Source organism: Lissotriton helveticus, chromosome 5_1 (assembly GCF_964261635.1).
Source record: "Lissotriton helveticus chromosome 5_1, aLisHel1.1, whole genome shotgun sequence".
NCBI lineage: Eukaryota > Metazoa > Chordata > Amphibia > Caudata > Salamandridae > Lissotriton > Lissotriton helveticus.
The window spans coordinates 665,678,403-665,700,008 of record NC_136065.1 but is presented as its reverse complement, the minus strand read 5'-3'; the positions used below and the strand labels follow the sequence as shown (position 1 = coordinate 665,700,008).

Sequence of the window (21,606 nt, the reverse complement as noted above, 5' to 3'; positions counted from 1 at the left end):
AGGGGAGTGTGCGTCGTCAGAGATCATTGACGCTGCAGTGGATGTAGCAGCTACAGGCTTCAGACAATTGGCAGGAGCCGCAGTCCTTCGGAGAGAGGGATGGTTGAAATCTACATCCTTTAGACATGAAGTACAGTCCAAGGTCTTAAATATGCCTTATGATGGCGAGTTCCTATTCGGCTCGCACGTGGATGAGGCTTTGCAGGCCATCAAAAAGGATACTGAAACTGCACGATCTTTGGGCACTCTGCAGTTTCGAAAATCTTCCTTTCGTGGCGCAAGAGGAAGGGGAAATTTCTCCAATAGGGGAGGATATTATCAACAGCGCAACTACACCACTTCTCAAAACACACAGAGGTACCAGCCATATAAGCAACAGCCTTATGGCCAAAGACGTAACTCTTACACACAGCCCCGAGGAAAAGCGACATATCGCGGAAGAGATAACACCAACAAGAAGTGAGGTTCACTTCCTGCCGCCAAAGTGTCCCCGCCAAAAACGAATTGGAGGAAGAATATCCCAACATTACTCAAAATGGTCCAAGATTACTACAGACAAATGGGTGCTGGATGTGGTATCCAAGGGACACATTTTAGAATTTGTAAAAACCCCTCCAAATTCTCCTCCAAAAGGGCCGCCCCCAGCACATCTCAAGGAGCTCTTCATCCAAATCAATTCCATGATTCGAAAAGGGGCAATCGAGAGAGTACCTCGACACCAGAGAGGGACAGGTTTTTACTCTCGTTTTTTCTTGATACGCAAAAAATCAGGGGAATGGCGCCCAATCCTCGATTTGCGTGCCCTGAACAAATTCATCAAAAAATTGACGTTCAGAATGTTAACACTCCAGGAGATCCTACAGTTTTTGGCAGAAGGGGACCACTTGGCAACACTCGACCTTCAGGATGCCTACTTCCACGTTCCTATCTTCCCCAGACACAGGAAGTTCCTAAGGTTCAGAGTGGCTGGCAGGGATTTCCAATTCAAGGTGCTTCCCTTTGGACTACGTTCAGCCCCGAGGGTATTCACGAAAGTGCTAGCACCCGTAGCGGCGCACCTACGATTGCAGGGAATTCAAATATACCCTTATCTGGACGATTGCCTTATCAAGGCCAATTCCTACGCCACAGCAAACGACCATGTCCAAAAATGCCTTTGCCTGTTTCAAAGCCTGGGGTTTTCAGTGAACTTCGAGAAATCAGATCTAATTCCATCTCAAAGAAAGTCCTTCTTAGGAGCAACGCTGGATTCCAAGCTCGCCCAGGTCTTCATTTCAAACGAAAGGCAGACAAAGATCAGAACGATGGCAACCACACTCCTCAGAAAAGAGTACGTTTCTGTTCGGAGATTCAAATCTTTCCTAGGGATGATCTCTTCGTGCATCCCTCTCACTCCAAACTGTCGTCTGAGGATGAGACCATTACAAGAGGAACTCAGTCACCAATGGATGCAGATATCGGGGTCCTTCGAGGATCTCATTACACTGACGCCTCGAATGAAGGACACAATCCTGTGGTGGAGTCAGGCACGCAACCTACAAATCGGCTGTGCCTTCCTCGCAGAAGTCCCAAGATTCATATTGACCACGGATGCCTCCCTAGAAGGTTGGGGCGCTCACCTTCAAGGGATGACGATCAGCGGCAAATGGGACGCTCAACAGAAGAAATGGCACATCAATCTGCTGGAGTTACGAGCCATTTTCCTCGCCCTAAAATCCTTTCTGGCAATCCTACAAGGCTCCACAGTGTTGATTCCAACAGACAACACAACGAGCATGCATTACCTGAACAAGCAGGGGGGCACAAGATCAGCCCGGTTGTCTCAACAGGCTCAAGAGATCTGGACTTGGGCTCTGGATCACGACATCAACTTGTCAGCGGTGCATGTTCCGGGAGTAGCCAATGTACTGGCAGATTCGCTGAGCAGATCCAAGAACAGCACTCACGAATGGGAACTGCATCAGCCAGCGCTGGATCGGATCTTCCAGAGGTGGGGTCTCCCCGATCTGGACCTGTTTGCAACTTATCAGAACAAGAAATGTACTCACTTTGCGAGCTGGATTCCCCACAGGGACTCTTGCGGGGACGCTCTATCACTCAATTGGGAACGGATCTTTGCCTACGCCTTCCCGCCAATTCCGCTAATACCCAAAGTCATCAAGAAACTGAGAAAGCAACCGTGTCGAATTATCCTGATTGCTCCACGGTGGCCACGACAATATTGGTTCACGCAGCTTCTCCTTCTATCAGAGTGCGAGCCAATTCAACTGCCCCGAATTCCACACCTTCTAACAATCCAAGAAGGCAAGGTGTTTCATCCAGACCCTCAATCTCTGAAATTATCGGCTTGGCTCCTCAACACCACGAGTTTGCGCACTTGAACATTCCACAAGACTGTCAGGAAGTCCTGGCCAATGCTAGGGCGCCTTCCACAAACAAAACTTACAAACTAAAGTGGAAACGTTTCTGTGTTTGGTGCCACACTATGAATTTGCATCCAATGACTGCGGAGCCAGAAGCGATATTGCCCTTCTTTTTGCAGCTCGCTAAATCAGGTTTGGCGCACTCAACACTTAAAGTGTTCTTAGCCGCCATATCACGATACCGTCAGGACGGTAAGACTTCTCTATACTCCTCAAGGATAATACAACAATTCTTTAAAGGTTTATTTCGTATGTTTCCACCTGTACGCCGGCCACCTCCATCTTGGCATTTGAATATTGTCCTAGCACAGCTTCTTCGCCATCCCTTTGAGCCTATTCATAAGGTCGATCTCAAGTTCATCACTTGGAAGGTTGCATTACTGCTGGCACTAACATCAGCCAGACGAGTGAGTGACATGCAAGCATTCACCATTAAGCCACCATTCTTGCAATTCACACCTGACTCTGTGATACTACGCACCAACCCGAAGTACATGCCCAAAGTACCATCGGATTTTCATCTCAATGAGCCTGTGATACTTAAGACATTTTTTCCCAATCCGCAGTCACCAGCTGAGCGGACTTTACACACATTAGACATTAAGAGATGCCTTAAATTTTATCTTTCAAGGACAGCTGCCATCAGGAAGACGGATCAGCTATTTGTGGCATATGGCAGGCCAAGACAAGGCTGTGCTGTTACTAAACAGACTATCGCCAGGTGGGTCTCATCCACGATAGGGCTCTGCCATCAACAAGCAGGTAAACCCTTACAGACCTTACCTAGAGCCCATTCTACAAGAGCAGTCTCCTCTTCAACTGCGTTGTTTGCTGGTGTGCCTCTCCCGCATATTTGCAGAGCAGCAACATGGTCCAGCAGACACACATTCACGAGGCATTACTGTCTGGATTCTTCAAGCGACACCGATGCCTCGGTGGGGAGAGCAGTCCTACGAAATCTGTTTCAGTAAGGTGAGCCTCTGGTGTTCTCTCCCACCTCCTTTACACTCTTTACGCTTTCTTATGATGTTGCATTGCTTTCTTTTATGCATGATAACTATGTTTTGGCGTATAAGAGCGAGATATTGTATTACTGCTAACTACTCGGATTCAGGCATGTGAATCTATGAAAGACACCCCAAATACTGGAGAAGAACAATAGTTACTTACCTGTAATCTGTGGTTCTCCAGTATTGGTGTCTTTCATAGATTCACATGCACCCACCCACCTCCCCTCAGAGTCTCACCCAGACTGTTATGATATAGCTGTATATACTCTGGTACACTCCAGTGCTACAAAAATCTGACAGCCTGGGTCTCTGGGGAGAATACCTAGGTGGGAGCTGTGGCCTGATTGGCTGCAGTTTGGTCTAACATAATGACTTGGATGGTCACTAATGTGGAAGTTTTTTCATTGGTAGCTGAGGCTACTTCACTTCCTGGTTTATTGTAACTGTTATTTGCTATGTACAAATGGCTTATTACTGCTTTTTTATATACCGTGGGACTCCTACTCCGACGACGGGGAATGATTCAGGCATGTGAATCTATGAAAGACACCAATACTGGAGAACCACAGATTACAGGTAAGTAACTATTGTTCTTATCCACCGCCATCATCACTTCTTCCGTTGCTTTGCCCAGGGCAGTTTCGGTACTTTGTCCTGGTCTAAAGCCCAACTGATTTGGATCTAACAGATGACTGTCCTCAATATATTTAGATAGTTCTATATTCACGATTTATTGGATGATTTGTGAGGGCAGAGGCAAGCGCAGTATTGGGCGATAGTTATTAGTGTCCGTGCAACTCAAGTTAGATTTTTTTAAAGGGGGAAGAATACATTGCCTGTTTCCAAATTTGCGGGAATACACCCGTAGAAAACATGATGTTAAACATATTCAACAGGTTCCTAGGGATTATTTGTTTCAGTATCTTTACTGGACAAGGGTTGTAGGGAGAGCCAGATTTTCTTTGCAGGAGAAAAGTTGTCACCTGTTCTGGCGTGATAGAGGTAAAATTGTGAAAGGAGGAATAACCCTGCACTGGCTGTATGAATTGCTCAGGAGGAGGCCTGGTGTTATTATTAAAATTATTAAAGATTCCATTATCATTTGTTATGTTATGTTATGATGGTGGTTTATATAGCGCGCGGCTACTCGGGCAGAGTGTCCCGGCGCTGTACAGATCTGTAGAGGGAGTCAGAACACACCAGAGGCCAAAAAGCCAGGTCTTAAGGCTTTTCCTGAATGACAGGACATTGTCTGTTCTTCTCAATAAAAGGGGGAGTTTGTTCCAAAGCTGCGGAGCACGAGCCCTGTAAGAGCGACCTCCAATACTTGCATGCTTTACAGCTGGGACGACAGCCAGGGCTTGTGTGGCCGAGCGTAGAGATCTAGAAGAATGATAGAACTGAACATGCTTCCTAAGGTAGACTGCACCAGTACCATGCAAGGATTTGAAAGTCATGGTCAGGGTCTTGAAGATGATACGCTTCCTCACCGGGAGCCAGTGGAGTGATTCAAGGAGGGTCGAGGTATGGGACCTGCGGCTCAGGCCAAAAATGGCCCTCGCGGCTGAGTTCTGTACGGTCTGTAGGCGAGCCAGGAGGTACTCTGGAAGACCTAAATAGAGCACATTGGCGTAATCGAGTCTGGATCCAATCATTGCTTGCACAGTAATTCTCCCATGACAGTGCGACAGTAGTGGAAGAAATTTCCTGAGCTTGCGTAGTAGACCAAAACATTGGCCGACTAAAGTAAGGATCTGGGGTTTGAAGGTAAGACCATTGTCAATTTTGACACCCAGATTCTTGGCGACCGCAGTAGGGGACGAGGGAGGATGCATGTCTGCCGGCCACCAAGATTTCCATTGAGTATCAGGAGAGCAGCCCAAAAATAGAATTTTAGACTTGTCTGAATTACATTTGAGCTGGTTCTGCTGAAACCAGGAGAAGACCGCATCCAGGCAGCTTTTGATGGAATCACCAGCAAAATCGGAATACTTATCGCAGGTGAAAAGCAGCTGCGTATCGTCAGCGTAGGACACAATACGAGCACCATAGGTCTCCACTAGTTCAGCCAAAGGGGAAAGATAAACATTAAATAAGGTAGGGCTTAAAACTGATCCCTGTGGCACTCCCACATCCAGTGATGGAACGGTAGCTGAAAAAGGTGGTGACCAGATCATTTGTTGACGCTCGGAGAGGAAGGACTTAAGCCAATTGAACACCGTCCCTCTGATTCCGATCTCATGGAGTCTTGAAAGGAGCAGGTTGTGAGGGACGGTGTCAAATGCCGCTGAGAGGTCCAGTAATACCAGCATAGCCTTCCCACCGCGATCTGTCACTTCCTTTGTGGACTCAGTTACCTCCAACAGTGCAGTTTCTGTACTAAGGTTGGATCGAAACCCTGACTGTGTCTGATGCAGAATGTCATGAGTTTCTAAGAAGTTGGACAAGATGGAATGCACATGTTTTTCTGCAAGTTTGGCAAGAGCAGGAAGCAGAGATATAGGCCTATAATTGGAGTGCTCTAAGGGATTCAAATTAGGTTTTTTTATGAGAGGGATGACATGAGCCTTTTTCCAGGCCTTCGGAACCTCGCCAGAGGAAAAGGAGGCATTAAGAAGCGGGTTGATCAGAGGATTAAGAACATGGGCCATTTTGGAAAGGATTTTAGTGGGGCACGGATCGGAAGGAGAACCAGATTTCAATTTTTGTAACAAATCAAGCGAGGCCTGAAAGGACAGAGGTGGAAAATATGAGAGAATATCAGTGTCTTGAGAGATGTTCATTGCAGATGTAAGGGTACCTAGATCTATGGTAGAGGCAATGGGCGGAAAAGACGCCTGGATGTTAAGAATTTTATTGAAGAAAAAGCTGGCCAGCTGATTGACCCAAGATTCTGAGGGAGAGAATGTAGGGCTTGAAGCAGGGGGAGAAGTGAATTCCCTGACGATTTTGAAAATTTCCTTGCTGATGTTACAGGCCGAGTCAATTCTTTTAGCAAAGAAAGCCTTCTTCGCCGTTATAATTGCTTTATGATAGGTCTTAGTAAGATTTTTGAACCTTATTTTCAGGGGGTCTTCATAGTTTTTTCGACACATTCGTTCAGCTTTCTTGCAGTTTTTCCTAATCCCGTGAAGTTCGATGGTAAACCAAGGGGCTGAGGTACGTTGGGATATTTTAGATCTAGCAGGAATGGGTGCTAATTCGTCGAAGCGTTGAACGAGCCAGGACTGAAAGCTAGATAAATCCTGCTCAAGAATGCCGGTCAGTTGATAAGGATGGGATGCAAGGGACTGCTCCAGCATGATGGTAGTAACACGGTGAAAGGGACGAAAAACCATAGGTTGAGGGCCATTCTCAGTACTAGAGGGTTTAGACGGACCCAGGATATCAAAGTTTAGCAAGCAATGGTCTGACCAGACCACGGGAAGTGGAGGATAGGATTGAATAGGCATGGAAGAGAAGACTTGATCTAACAAATGACCTTTATTATGGGTTGATGCAGAAAAATAAGGCAGGAGATCAAACGTACTGGTAACATCACTTAATTTAACAGAGTCAGCTGACTCAGGTTCGTCCATATGGATGTTAAAATCTCCAAGGAGTAAAAGATGCTTATATTTCATTGCGAGAGGAGACAAGGCCTGATGGAGTTTGTCACAAAAAGGGCCCAGATGGCCAGGTGGTCGATAGACCAATAAGCCGGCACAAGAGTGATGTGGAGAAAAAGACAAGCAGAAACCAAGTAATTCAGCCCCAGGAATAGTGTCAATTTCAAGAACTGAGCAGGTATATCGCTTATCCACCACTATGGCCACTCCTCCTCCTCTTCCTAACTCTCGGTCCTTCCTCACAATGTAATAGTTAGGGGGTAGGGCAGTGGAAATATCAGGACTGGAGGAGTCACATAGCCAGGTCTCCGTAAGTAAGAGACATGACGGCTTCTGCTCTGAGAGTAGATTGAAGAGGTCAAGGGCATGCTTACCAAATGACCGAGTGTTTAAAAGCATGCAAGGATGATCGTGGGCCTTCGCGGAGGTCACCCCAGCAGTAATGATTGAGCCGGAGGTTTCTTGTATTAAAGACGTAGTAGTAGACGACCATCCACAAACCTCACAGATATGACCGACATTAGCGGGGTCACATAGATGTTTAACACACCCACGGCTAGTAATAGTCCTAAGCCTGAAAAGAGTGGCGCGGTCGTAGTTAATTGCCCTCTCTGCAGCACGACCTAAGTGAACCAGGTCTACTGCAGGGCCGGGCGCCTCCGGGACGCGGACGGGCGCAGACGGGCTTACCTCAGGCGCACCTCCGGCGCGCCCGCTGCACTCGTCCGCTGCACGTCCTCGGAGGCATGCTGGTCATATAGGGCAGAGGCAGGTCACCTGACGCCAAACACTAGCGTGCCAACCTACTTCCCCCAATATGGCGGCCGCGCTAGAAGCAGCGTCCAAAATCCAGCGTGGAGTCAGGTAAGGCAAACAATTACTCACACACGCTGTAAGATCTCCTTTTGACACACGCTGTGGTAACAGTGCCCAAAGTCGGCTGAGGCAAGAGCATAAACACACAAGCCCCCAAGTTAATAATGCAATAGTAGTTGTAAATCACACTGATTGCAGACATACAAGATTTCGAGCATAAGTTTTAAAAAGTTAAAAAAGATATGTGCAAGTTCCCGGCTGAGCCTGAAATGAAATGAAATCTGATTTGTATCGCGCTACTAAGCCCAATGGGCGTCAAGGCGCCTAACCAAAAAGAAGCTAGCTGGAGCAAATATACTCTCTTACTAGTAGGCCTTGATAAAGCACCAAGTTTTGAGCGCCTTTTTAAAGAGGGACAGAGACGGTTGGGCCTTAATCTCCAGAGGGAGGGCATTCCACAACCGAGGGGCAATGATGGAAAAAGCTCTGCTGCCCCATCTGACCTTTCTTGCGCGGGGAACTATAAGCAGATTCATCTCCGAAGATCTAAGGGTCCTGCTAGGAGCATAGCGAATTAAAAGAGAGCCCAAAGGGTCCAGAGGGCCAGCTAAAAGAGCTCTGTAGACCAAACAAAGGATCTTAAATGAGATCCTCTGTTGAATGGGAAGCCAGTGCAGGCTCTTCCTGGCCATTGTAGCAGAGGATGCATTAGGTAGAGCCAAAACAAATCTCGCAGCCGTGTTCTGCACGACCTGAAGGCGCTGGATAAGGCCCTTGTTGGAATCTGCATAAAGTGCATTACAGTAGTCCAACCTGGAGCCCACTAATGCAACAACCGTCTGCTTACGTGCTTGGGGAGAGAGATAGTGCAGAATTCTTTTAAGGATCTTAATGATCCCCCAGCAAGTGGCCACCGTTCTGTTGACCTGAAGAGTCATGGACAGCGATGTGTCAAATATAACGCCGAGATTTCTGGCCGATTGGGAAGGAGAGGGGCAGGTGCCCAAAGATGTAGGCCACCACTCCTTAGACCAAATGTCCTGGTCTTTGCCAAAGACCAGGATCTCTGTTTTATCGCCGTTCAACTTTAGGGAGTTTTGGACCATCCACTCCGCGACTGTCTGCATACATGTCCTAAAGTTGACAGCGGATGTAGTAATAGAGTGGGCCAGAGACACCATAATTTGAGTGTCATCGACGTATGACACAACCTCCATCCCCTGCGATTTTACTAACCTAGCAAGGGGGGCCACATAGATGTTAAAAAGGGTCGGACTCAAGGCCGACCCCTGTGGCACCCCATATTGCACGGATTTGGCAGGGGAGAGGAACTCTCCGAGCATGACTCTCTGCTCTCTTAGATGTAAAAAAGAGTGCAGAAGGCTCAAGGCCGACCCCGCAATCCCTGCCTCCCTCAGGCGAGATATTAAAGTAGAGGGAGACAGGGTATCAAACGCTGCTGTGAGGTCAAGTAAGACCAACACAGTGGTTTGGCCCAGATCTACCTTCAGGCGGATGTTATTGACCACCATAGTAAGTGCGGATTCAGTGCTATGGAACTTTCTGAATCCGTGCTGGGAGTTGTCTAGGTACCCCGAGGAATCCAAAAAAGAAGATAGATGGAAATTCAGATGGATTCGAGGATTTTTGCAGGGGCCGGTAACAGAGAGATAGGTCTGAAGTTTTTAAGCTGTTCGGGGTCCAAGGTGAGCTTTTTTTAAAGGGGCTTCACTATTGCTTTTTTCCAAACCGAAGGGAAGGTACCCTGAGCCATGGCACCATTCATCACTTCAAGAAGAGGCGGCAAAAGGGTATCCCTACATTCCTTCAGAATCTTCAGTGGACAAGGGTCCGAAGGGGAAGCCGACTTTGTCCTGTCTAACAGGCGATCAAGCCCATCAAGGGAGAGCGGGGGAAAATGAGTAAAGGTCTTGGTGGGGTCTCTCGACCAAGACTCTAAGTTAGCTAGAGTTAGAGAGGAAAGATCCCCCAAAGTGTTCCTCTGAGTTTCCAGGGCGAGATATATATCCTCGATTTTTTTATAGAAGAACTCTGAGATATTATTGCACAACTCCTGTGATCCCACAACTGGATCAAGTACTTGGAGGGAACACAGAGAGTCCACAATCTTAAAGAGTTCCCTAGACGAAGTGAGAGATGTGGTAAGATTAGAGAAAAACTCCTGTTTTTCTTTAATTACTCTAGTCTTATATTCTCGCAAAAGACGTTTGTGTGCCTCTCTTTCAATAGGATCCCAGGATTTCCTCCAGCTTCTCTCCTGTCTCCGGCAACTCTGTCTCAGAAGTCTTAACGGCTCCGTGAACCAGGGGGCAGAAGGTTTACGCCTTGCCGAATACCGAAGAGATGCGGGGGCAAGCTCATCAACAGCTTTAGAGATGGAATTAAAAAGCCTCAGGAACAGATCTGAATCGGCGGTGAAAAGTTCGACCTTTAAGGTCACCTGACGCCAAACACTAGCGTGCCAACCTACTTCCCCCAATATGGCGGCCGCGCTAGAAGCAGCGTCCAAAATCCAGCGTGGAGTCGGGTAAGGCAAACAATTACTCACACACGCTGTAAGATCTCCTTTTGACATACGCTGTGGTAACAGTGCCCAAAGTCGGCTGAGGCAAGAGCATAAACACACAAGCCCCCAAGTTAAAAATGCAATAGTAGTTGTAAATCACACTGATTGCAGACATACAAGATTTCGAGCATAAGTTTTAAAAAGTTTAAAAAGATATGTGCGTGTGTGCAAGTTCCCGGATGAGCCTCAGGAACAGATCATTTAAAAGAATTTGCTAAGGAATTGCAGAACAATTGACTATGATTAGAGTCATTACTGTTAGAAGTCGTCGTAAGTTTCCTGACCACCGGGAAAAATTCCTTGCTCAGGTTTGAAGCTTTATCTATCAAGGCAGTGTAGTAGTTTTTATATCTTTATATCTAGCTGGAGCGCTCTTACAAGCCTGTCTATCTTGTACATCATACTGTCTCCTCTAGCTCCTTTCAGTCCTTCTGCAGGATTGCTTTTCAAGCCTCAGAGCTTCCGTGAACCAAGGTGCGGACAAATCCTTTCTATGAGTGTATTTAACTTTGGTGGGGACAAGTTCACGGAAAGTGTCTGATAGGCAGTCTGAATAGCTGTTGGTAGCTGATTTAGCATTAGAAGGAAGTAGCGGTTGATTATCCTTTTGAGCCTGAGCTAATGCTTCGGTGTTGAGTTTACTCCAAGCCTTATTCGGAACAGGTTCCGAGGGTTTGGCTAATTGGAAGTGTCCACTAACATTTTCAATAGTAAAAGAAATTATATAGTGATCCGCCCACACCACCGAGATATATTTAGAATTTGTAAGGACGGATTGTTGGTGAAAAGACCATCTAACGTGTGTCCTGCTGAGTGTGTGGTCTCCAGAATGATCTGATTGAGTCCTAAAGATTTTGCAATGTCAAGCAAATTTGAAGTATCTTTATCATCTATTACTTCCAAATGGAAGTTAAAGTCTCCCAGAATGGAAAAATGATCAAATAGGAGGTTATTTTTTGCTAGTGCTTGAAAGATTTGTTTGAATGAATTTTTGCTGGCTCCAAGCGGACGATATAGAAGAATCTCAGCGAAAGTCGCCTGATTCATTCTGGATAGTATGAATTGGAATGCTTCGCAGTCGGTGTTACCAACGACATTGCAGGTAGTAGGAAATTCGCTCTGGTAAATTAAAGCCAGTCCACCCCCTTTTCTTAGTGGTCTATCCCACCGGAAGAGAGAATAATTCCTTGGGAACCGCTACTGCTAAATTAGGACTGCAAAAGTCATCGCCCCAAGTTTCTGTGATAAAAAGTCCATTAAGACACTGAGCCTCGATAAAATCCGCAATGTCAACTTTATGCTTAGGGAGAGAGTGGGCATTAATTAGTGCCCATTTAAGGTTGTTCGTTATGCCGTGAGTGAGCGGGCGTAGTCAAATTCACACGAGGCCTCAAGATCGGATTTAGGAAATGGCGATTACAAGTAGGACAGCTAAATGATATAGGATCTAGTAGTGGCCTAAAATCAAGGTGTATGAAATGTGAGTTAAGACGAGGGCAGAAAGCTCGAAGCTCCCTACCTGAATAATTTAGTCTGTTGTCTTGACCGATGACTGGAGGCCAAGGTGCCTGACGTGCATGTGCACGTGGCTGCCCAGGGTGGACATCATGGAATCCCTTTTTCAAGTATAAAAAATAAGTATGTCTTAATGGCCGCCAAGCATTTGTGTGTGCATTTGTGTGTGCATTTGTGTGATCATATTGGAAATTTGGGATGCCCTGCAAATTGGTGCAATAGAGTGGTTTGATATAGGTGTAGAGCTGCCCGGCCTATGTAAACATCACTTTTAAAAAAGTTTTTAAAAAGCAAAGAGAAGGAAGAGGAGGTTTGTATGCTGGGTGGAAGTGGAAAGCAGCGAATGACAGCCAAAAGCTTGCCGCCTGGTAGCACTGTAAGGCATCCTAGTCCTCTTAGGGAGCTTCATAAAAATACTTTTTCTTAAACAAGCATTGGCAAAGCCAATAGGTCTCACCTATGTGAGATCTATTGGCTTTGCCGATGTTTCTTAGCCATGTTGCAAAAAGTTAGGAAAAAAAAGCTATATGAAAGAGCCAGTATTGACAGCGTCATACAATTTATTTTTAGTTTCAGCCATGCTGCTCTGATGTCAGTGCAACTGTACTATATATCTAAAGAAAATTGACCAAACCAATATATCTCGCATAGGCAAGATCTATTGGCTTTGCCATTGTTTGTTTCCATTGACCATTCACATGCACGCCATTGAACAGGCTACAAACATGTAAACGAATAGGATCTTACATATGCAGGCACTGGTAAAGTTTTTGCTGTGTGCTTTGTGCAAAATTGCATTAGAAGTTGATCTCAGAATTGTTCTAATCAATCTTTCCAGTGTTACGGGTTGGCTATATAGATAATATAGAAAAGGGCCGTCCTTAAGTGGTACGTATGCGTAGGGTGACGCCTATATTCAGAATGCAAAGCCCTGTTCCAGATAAATAAATAAAGGCGTTTATTTTGCATGTTCCAGGAGATGTCTTTTAATCACAGCATACTACGCACAACTCTATAGGATTCCTTTTGGGATTCCTGCACGTCTGCATTGATCTAAAAAAAATGATCCATTAATCTGTTTGAGTCCCCCGCCCTCCACCCCTTTGCTGAAATGTGAGAGCTCTATGGCATCTGCAATGGCAGTTGCCAGGAGCGAAGGAGCTTTGTCACTGCAAGGAGGCTACACGGAAATGGGTGAATGAAGGCTCTTTGTGAACAACCCTCAAACAAATTACTGTCTCTCGACGAACTCCTTTATGGCGAGGAACACCTTTTGTGGAAACACTGATGTACTACTTTAAGACCGCTTTCTGTGCTATGCTCCGTCATCATGCTGTAAACCTAGCTGCAATCTACATGGATGTACTCATGGCCACACTGGCACATACACTGATCTGGGATTTGTGGAAAGACAAAACGGGCTGGAGTGAGTCAGTAGCAGCAGTCTGCATAGATGTACTCAAGGCTACATTGAGTCAGTTATACGTAATGAGTCTGCCACGGGACACCTTTCAGCCTCTCAGAGGCACCAGCCCGGCTGATACACTGACCAGTTTACCATTATGCGTAATCAAGAGAGAGAGGTAGGACCAGATAGCTAGTCCATGTCCCCGGTTAATATATGGTTTAATCAAAAAGAGACTAGCTCAAATTACTTTTAGGGGAGGGGGAAGACTCTGGTATGTTTTGTCACGGAGTGTGAACACCCGGCAAGTGTGTTCATAAAGCCCTCACCCACCAACCTAGTTGGTGGCATGCTTCATCATCGGGCCCACCCAGTGGCACCTAGCGTGCCCCGGGTGTGCTTCAACGCCTGACTACAGCGGAGCTGGTATATTGCTGAGTGTGCGGTGAAGATAGTTAAGGAAGTGATGTTAAAACGGCTGAACGGTGGTCTCAGTACCCGAGGGTAAAATTAGACTTTATACCTGGGCCTCCGTCAGCGGTTAAAAATAAGGCAAGGGGATGTAAGGGGCGAGTTACGACCCCTCACATCCAATGGGTCAACATGTTTCAGCCAGTGCCTTATGACTAAACTGGCTTTCTTCAGGACCTAAATAAAAAGGTGAGTGCAAGTAAACTAGTGGGGGTGTAGGAAAGACTATGTGTCTACACGCCCTAAAGTGTATCTATGTGTGAGAGGGGGATTCCCTTCTCAAGACCACACTAGTTTTTGCTCAGTTTACTTGCACTCACCTTTTTATTTAGGTCCTGAAGAAAGCCAGTTTAGTCATAAGGCACTGGCTGAAACATGTTGACCCATTGGATGTGAGGGGTCGTAACTCGCCCCTTATATCCCCTTGCCTTATTTTTAACCGCTGACGGAGGCCCAGGTATTAAAGTCTAATTTTACCCTCGGGTACTGGGACCACCGTTCAGCCGTTTTAACATCACTTCCTTAACTATCTTCACCGCACACTCAGCAATATACCAGCTCCGCTGTAGTCAGGCGTTGAAGCACACCCGGGGCACGCTAGGTGCCACTGGGTGGGCCCGATGATGAAGCATGCCACCAACTAGGTTGGTGGGTGAGGGCTTTATGAACACACTTGCCGGGTGTTCACACTCCGTGACAAAACATACCAGAGTCTTCCCCCTCCCCTAAAAGTAATTTGAGCTAGTCTCTTTTTGATTAAACCAGTTTACCATTATGCCACCATCTCTTTGACTGTACCACATATAATTAATTATATCTATTTTCTGCTCTCTCCAACAACCAAATGGGGAAAACCTAATTTCAAAAATGCCATAATCATGGCATACAGTCCAATATGAATGCAAGATTTAAATTAAACAAAGACCAAAAAAAGTTTCCAAAACATTCAATGATGGGAAGGTAGCATGAACACAAACTGTCAAATTTCCCATGGTTCTGTGGCAAAAGGAAACCATAAATAGGCGTACAATGTACCAACAAATCAAAGGGTTTCTGACAGACACGGAGGTACCTTAGCAACGAGGAGGAGGAGAGTTTCAGTAGCAAGAAAAACAAGTGCCCTCGGAAGACAGCACCTGACATTTGACCTCGATCTCTGAATGCCCAGCTAATGTGACAAGATTAGAATAAGAATTACAGGCCTTTTTATTACAGAAAACGAGTTTGTGGAATAATACGGTAAACACAGCTTTTACATGGGGAGGTACAGACTTAAGCTGGACAACCTAAAGCAAATAAAGCCAGCAAGTGTGAAGCAAGAAAACGTGTTACAAACCACAAAGCCACTGGCAAACGATGGGCAGAATTCATTCCCAGGTCAAATTTGTGAAACTCTACAAGATGTCTTTCGCATACCACACAGATGCCCTGTCTGGTAGGCTGCGACCTAAAAACGGAGAGCAGGGATTTGAAGTGGTTCTTGGGTAGGAGTTGGTAGCATGAGAGCACATGGTTAAGAATGTAACCCGGTAGCAAGCAAGCAGGAAAGCTTTCTAGTCATGAGCACGGGGTTGACCCAAAGCCTACTGTATCCATATTGTATTGTTCACAATAGGTTTTTGACAGCACACAGGTAAAGCTGTCTACTGGCAAGCCTAAAAAGGGCCTAGAAAAATGAAGGGTTCTCAGGTATTGCTCTTTATCATTTATGATTCTCTCAAAATTAAGCTCCTTAATGATGTTCAAAGTCAAATTGCTATATTGTCCTTGTTCTTCTGTCCAGAGCTGTATCTTTTTGCAGATCTGTTTTCATGCAGCATTGTAATACATACAGTAAAGCAGAAATCTCACCATATTGCTGAAATGTATTATGCTGCGGGTTTTATTCAAAATAAGTGTATGTTTACAGTTAAATCAGTGAACAAATATCGACCTTTATTTTCTTTGGCAGTTATTTTCATTGTCAGATCTATATCTCGGTTTTCTTGTGCCATGGTGTGTTGAAATCTACTCCACCATAACGAAATGTGCAGTTGGCAAGGGACTGTGCTAAACTTAAAAGTGCTATGTTTTTGTAGGTGTTGTGTAGATGGGCCCAGGATACTGCCCTAAGCCTCTGCTCTGTGGCACCCAAAGAGAACTGCAAAGGTTTAAACCCTCATCCTTCTATGTTACGTTCTTGGTGTGTGGCCCTTAAAGTGTACTCAAAGAGCAGTGGGAGGTCACCTGTGGACATGTGCATTCATTTTTGCAGGACTTTTCACAGTCAGTAAATTCTAGGCCCGTAAAGGTTTGTTTTATGGTTATTGATTGTCTTCTGAGGAAGTTTGCAGTGATTACAATAGTACTTTGCATAGATAGGAGGTTACCAGATAATTGGCTGCCTTAAATATGAGTAAAAATCTGGATCTGAAGTTTGAAAAATATTGTAAAGCAAGGCGAGTGTTAATGCTCTCTTCCTAAATATAAGGCATTGGTTTAGTAGCCACATTATGCCTAAACTAAAGCCTTCCCCCCCCCCCGCTACAAACTCTTCTACTACATTTTGTAGATGCCCCCCTCCTTGCATGAACTTAAAATTCAATCAATCAGCATTTGTATGGTGCAGTACTGTCATTCCTAGGGGTATCTCAGCGATGAGTATGCTGTGTCTCTTTCAAAGAGCCCGGTCTTGAGTTTCTTTTTAAACTCCTCCAGAGAGGGTGCTGTTCGCAGGTGGAAGGGTCGGTAATTTCAGTTTTTGATGGCAATGTAGGAGAAGGAGAGGCCCCCGATATGGCTGCGACGGATGCAGGGGGGTGTGAATAAGAAGGCTCATAGGTGTCTAGAGGGCTGATGGAAGTTCAGTCGATGTAGGATGGTCCTTGTAGACGCGCATGAGGATCTTGAACTGGAATCTCTTCTGGATGGGGAGCTAGTGGAGATTTCTGTGGTGGAAGGTGATGTGGGTCTGTTTAGGGAAGTCCAGGATGAGTCTGGTTGTAGTGTTCTGTATGGTCTGGAGTCACCTGAGGGGCTGGGTGAGGATACCAGCGTAGGGAGCATTACATAGTTGAGGCAGCTGGTTACGAGGGCCAGATTGACAGTCTTTCTGGTGTTGACTGAGATCCATCTGAAGATTCTACAAAGTTTGTGGAAGCAGATGGAGGCAACTGCTTTTACTTGTTGTTTCATGGTCAGTTGACTGTTGAGGATGATGCCAAGGTTGCAAAGCAAGGTCTGTTGTGTTGTGAGTTGGTCCAAGTTCTGCTGGCCACCAGTTGTGGTCCCAGGAGGAAGTTTTGTTCCCGGAGATCAGTACTTCTGTCTTTGAGTCGAGTCTGAAGCAGTTGTCCCTCATCCATTTGGCTACGTTGGCCATAGTGTTGGAGAAGTTGGTTTTGGTGTTAGAGGGCTCCTAGGTGAGCGAAAGGATTAGTTGAGTGTCGTCTGCGTAGGAGGTTATGTTGAGGTAGGGGATCTGGCAACGTCTGTGAGGGGGATCATGTAGCTGTTGAACAGGTTGGGGCCGAGGCATGATCCTTGGGGTGTGCCTCATATGATGTCCTTTTTTACGGAGGTGAAGCGAGGCAGCCGTACGCTCTGTGTTCAAGCTGTCAGGATGGAGGTGATCCATTTGTGGGCATTTGAGGGAAATTCAGTTTATTGTAGATAATGAGGACCAGATTCACCAGGGCCTGTATTATAGACACAGCTCACTGTCCCTGTTTCTGCCACAAAACACCTTTAAATAGGTTCACCAGATTGTGAGCCGTACTGCAAATAATCGGCTGCCTTGAGGGCAGGCCCAAACTCGTGCTTCTCTGAGAGCAGCACATTCAGTGAGTTAGGAGAGGCTGACTGAAGCAGCTGCTCCATCTTTCTTGTTGGAGGCGGCACTCACATGCACTTTAAAGAGGTGATAGATATCCCCCTATAGGCAGTGAGTGACTGCACACGTCTGGGTCCCCCTTCAGAGGGCTTCCCTCAAGTAGCACACAGACAGTGCACTACCTCTGTTGTAGTACACTATCAGGGTGCCTCCTTAACGCCTTTTTGTCTGTGCTCACTCAACTCTAATAGAGTATGGCCACAGAGGCAAGGAGATTTTTGATTTGCATGAGGCTTAACCCCGCCCCCCCCCCCCCCCCCCCATATAAAACTAAAGCTGCCAGGAAATTATTCATTTGCTGATAAGATTTCCTATTTGCCGAGTTTCCTTATGAGTGATTAGAGTTCAGTGAGTAATATATTCCTAAACTTCATCCTGTCACGAAATGGTACTTAACAGTTGAACCTCAGATAAAACCAACCAGGAGTCGCAGACCGGAAAATAGGCAGAGAAACAGTTCAAGCCATAAAAGGACGAAGATTCTAAACTTAGGAGTAGGAAAATGGTAAGGAACCAATGTTCTGTTACTCTTAGTCAGAGATTTTTGCTCAAATGCTCCATCCTTCACTTACATTAATGCACCCACATCAGAAAGACACAAATCGGGCAAAAGGGTAATGCAAACATGTACATCTTTACAAGTTGATACAAATAACGTTTGGTGTTAGTACATAGTTTTATAGTGACAATGTTTAGTGACCCTGGTGAACAAAACATCGGGCCGACACATTGGATTAGTAAAAATAAGGTATCACAAAGGGTACAAGATTGGTGGGTTAATGGAATTGTAAAGTATTATAGCGGACAGAGGGAGGTTAAGACATCAAGATTTCTGACTGTTTTTTCTTTCATCAAAATCATATTATAATTATGTTTTTCTCATTAGTGAGGCGCTTGACCGTACAATAAATACAATCTGAATTTGCTTGGAAACAATTCAGGTATCATTTAGAGCAGGGGTCTCCAACATTTAATAAGAGCTACTTACAATAAAAAAAACATCCCGAGCGATTCATACCTTTAGTGTTGTATTAGTGATCACATCAGACAAGGTTACCTAGTTGGCACCATATTAGTGATCCCCTCAGTGCATCAGACAGGACTGTATCGAGTAATGTAAAAAGAAAGGCTTTGGCATGCCTTTACTTTGGTAGTACATAAAGGCAAAATCTTAAATACCTCTGGCACTAAGGTAAAACTATATTATTTACAAACCACCCCAAGTCAACATGATTTATAACTCAGATATCCGTTTTAAATACATTTTGGAAAATTCAACCATCAGCTTCTCCGTTTTTAAAGTACACACATTTTTTCGTTTCTAATACTCATTTTTCAATGTTGGTATGCATATATTCAGTCAAGCAAAAACGTATAAATTTGTGGGCTGAACTGGGCACAGGAGAGCTACTTATAGGTGGTTGGAGAGCTACTACTCGTGGGAGAAGCCTGATTTAGAGTGTGGTAGGAAGGCTACGACATGGGAGGAGGAGGCACTGCCGCCGGTGCCCAAGCCGCAGCTCATGTGCCCTATTCTGAGTTTGATGCTGCTGTAGCAGGGATGTTTACTGAAAGTGAGTCCACTGAAAAGAGGGGGAAAAAATTTAGAAAAATGCATGCCCTTGTCACACCGCGCCACTGCGGTATTACAGACCGCCAGATTATTATTTCATTTTTTCAAAGACAAACCCCCACAAGTGGATGCTTGTTTAAAAAAACTAAAAAGCAATTTCCCTGTTAACCGAGAGTTGTTGTATACGGCAGTCTCGACATCTGGGAGTGTGTGTTAGGGCTGAGCCAGTGGCACTTTCGCCACGAGTGTTCCACCCCTGAAAGAAGCAGGAGTAATAAGAGCAACTGAGTATTATTCAGTGGGGCTGATGTAATGCGTTTTTTCTGTGACCTTCTGGATATTAGCTCTCTTTTTAGTGAGGTTGTCCTAAAAATGAATCCATGCCAGCCGGCTATCTATTTGTATACCTTGATGAACGGACAAAAAAGTTGGATATTTGTTGTATCAGTTCAGCACACTGCACTGGAAGCGTAGCTTGATTGTTCTCTGCCTTTCTGTTTCCAGCACTTGAAAGATTTTAAGATGACCAACAGAGGAAATCATGCTGCCGAGCCATGTACAGCAAAAGCATCCCCTGTTCCCGCGGATGGGGTAGTCGAAAGGGTAATGACAGATGACATGTTTGATGACAGCTACAGAGAGAAAGAAGGTCCCAAGCCACCTAAAAAAATTGTGTGGAGGAACGTAATACTCATGGCATACCTACATCTGGCAGCCTTGTATGGATTTTTGCTTCTACCTTCAGCAATGTATCTCACCTTGACATGGAGTAAGTGATTTATTCTTCCAACGTCATCTATAAATAATCCCTAATTTGTATAGGTTTTAATGTAGACGGCGAGTGTGGGTAATAAAAGTATTTCACAACTTTGTTTAGTTAATCGCACCTTGAAAAATATTTTCAAATCATAACATTAATTGAAGGATACACTTGTGAAGGGTTTAATGTGTAGGTTGCATAGCAACGTAATCGCGGTTGCCTTCCAGCTAATCCTAGAAGTGTCTATGTTGCTTGCCAAATTTCACCCAGCCAAGCACTTGCCAAGTCTTGCTGGAACCTCACGTTGCAATATATTTTCACTTTCTTCTTCAGTTTTTCCCATAGTAAAATTTCGAGACGAGATAGGCATGTAGAATTGCTGTGTACTGCTAAACTAGGTGTTAATATATTTCTTGTAAAAAATACTCGTCACCATTTTTTGTGTGCACGTTTAAAACTAGTTTAGATAGACGGACCCTCACAGTTTGTGCGATGTTGCAATTGCTATAAAAAGCAAAAAGCACGAAAATTCAAATTGCTGTACAATTACAGTGCTAGAGAGCAAAAAGCACGTGCATACACATTGGTAAGATACAACAGCTGGTTCGTCAATCACTGCAGCCCTTTAATCCATGTCCCGAATGGGATCATCAGTCATCATCATGCATGGTTGCATGGGGACGTGAGAGACTACAGAACATACGCATAAAACACTGCCTTACGGGTACTGGTGTATGGTTTGTGCTTCTGAGGTGGTCCTGGGTGTATAGTGTAAACTGCAGGTTGCCAGTAGTGTGTATTTTTGGGGGAAGGTCAGTACATCATTTGTGTGTATTTCGGGGGTATGGCTCCATGTCTGGGGAGTGAGTATCTTAAAAGGCAGAAAGGTCCCTATGGCAAATATATCTCTTTCATGGAACCAAAATACTTTTTTAGACGGGAAGAACTCCTGCGTGGAGGACTGATTGGGGTGAGAGGGTGTCCCAGATGGCAGCTTTGTGTGTGCGGCTTGGGTTCGGTGGGGCAAGCCAACAACAACTGTGTGCCGCTTGCGTGTGCTTGGGCACAGAAACACCTCAGGAAAATGTGAGGAAGTTTGAGAACATAAGTGAGGTCTGCTTGGAATGAGGGCCAAAGTAAGCACCCCATCGCTGACCCTGTATATTTAATTAATCTGCACTCTTGTACTTTAGATATAAGGATATGGTTTACATTAAAAGCTTCTCAGATACGGGCTTCAATAAATAAAAGAGAATTGTTTGTGGTGAAAGGAGCAGGGTGCAGAAAATATAAGATGGGGTTGGGAAAATGTAATACACCCACTTCTAAACAGTAGTTAGCTTTCCGTAGGCCTCAGGCTGGGTTTGACTACATGAAGGGCTGTTTTATTTACTGGTGTCAGTTCTCAGTGTCTCTTTGGGGTCACTTTGAATCCAGCATTAGACCCCAACCTATCTATAATTGTATATATTGATTGCACATTTGATCAAGTAATGATTTCACAATTATTTTGAATAATTCTACCGTTACAAAAATCTTTCAGTAATATTGAATGGGGCACAGTTTG

The 21,606-nt window shown here is 45.1% G+C and overlaps 1 protein-coding gene across 2 annotated transcripts in view; it reads left to right on the top strand.

The window, feature by feature from the left end:
* The window catches only part of LOC144754824 (acyl-CoA desaturase-like), a 94,109-nt gene that overhangs the window by 30,198 nt on the left and 42,305 nt on the right, over nt 1-21,606 (top strand). For both annotated transcript variants that reach the window (XM_078643064.1, XM_078643066.1), the window contains one exon: nt 19,784-20,048. In XM_078643064.1, coding sequence (XP_078499190.1) covers nt 19,802-20,048 — 247 coding nt within the window. In that variant the 5' untranslated portion in view covers nt 19,784-19,801. The remainder of the gene's footprint in view (nt 1-19,783; nt 20,049-21,606) is intronic.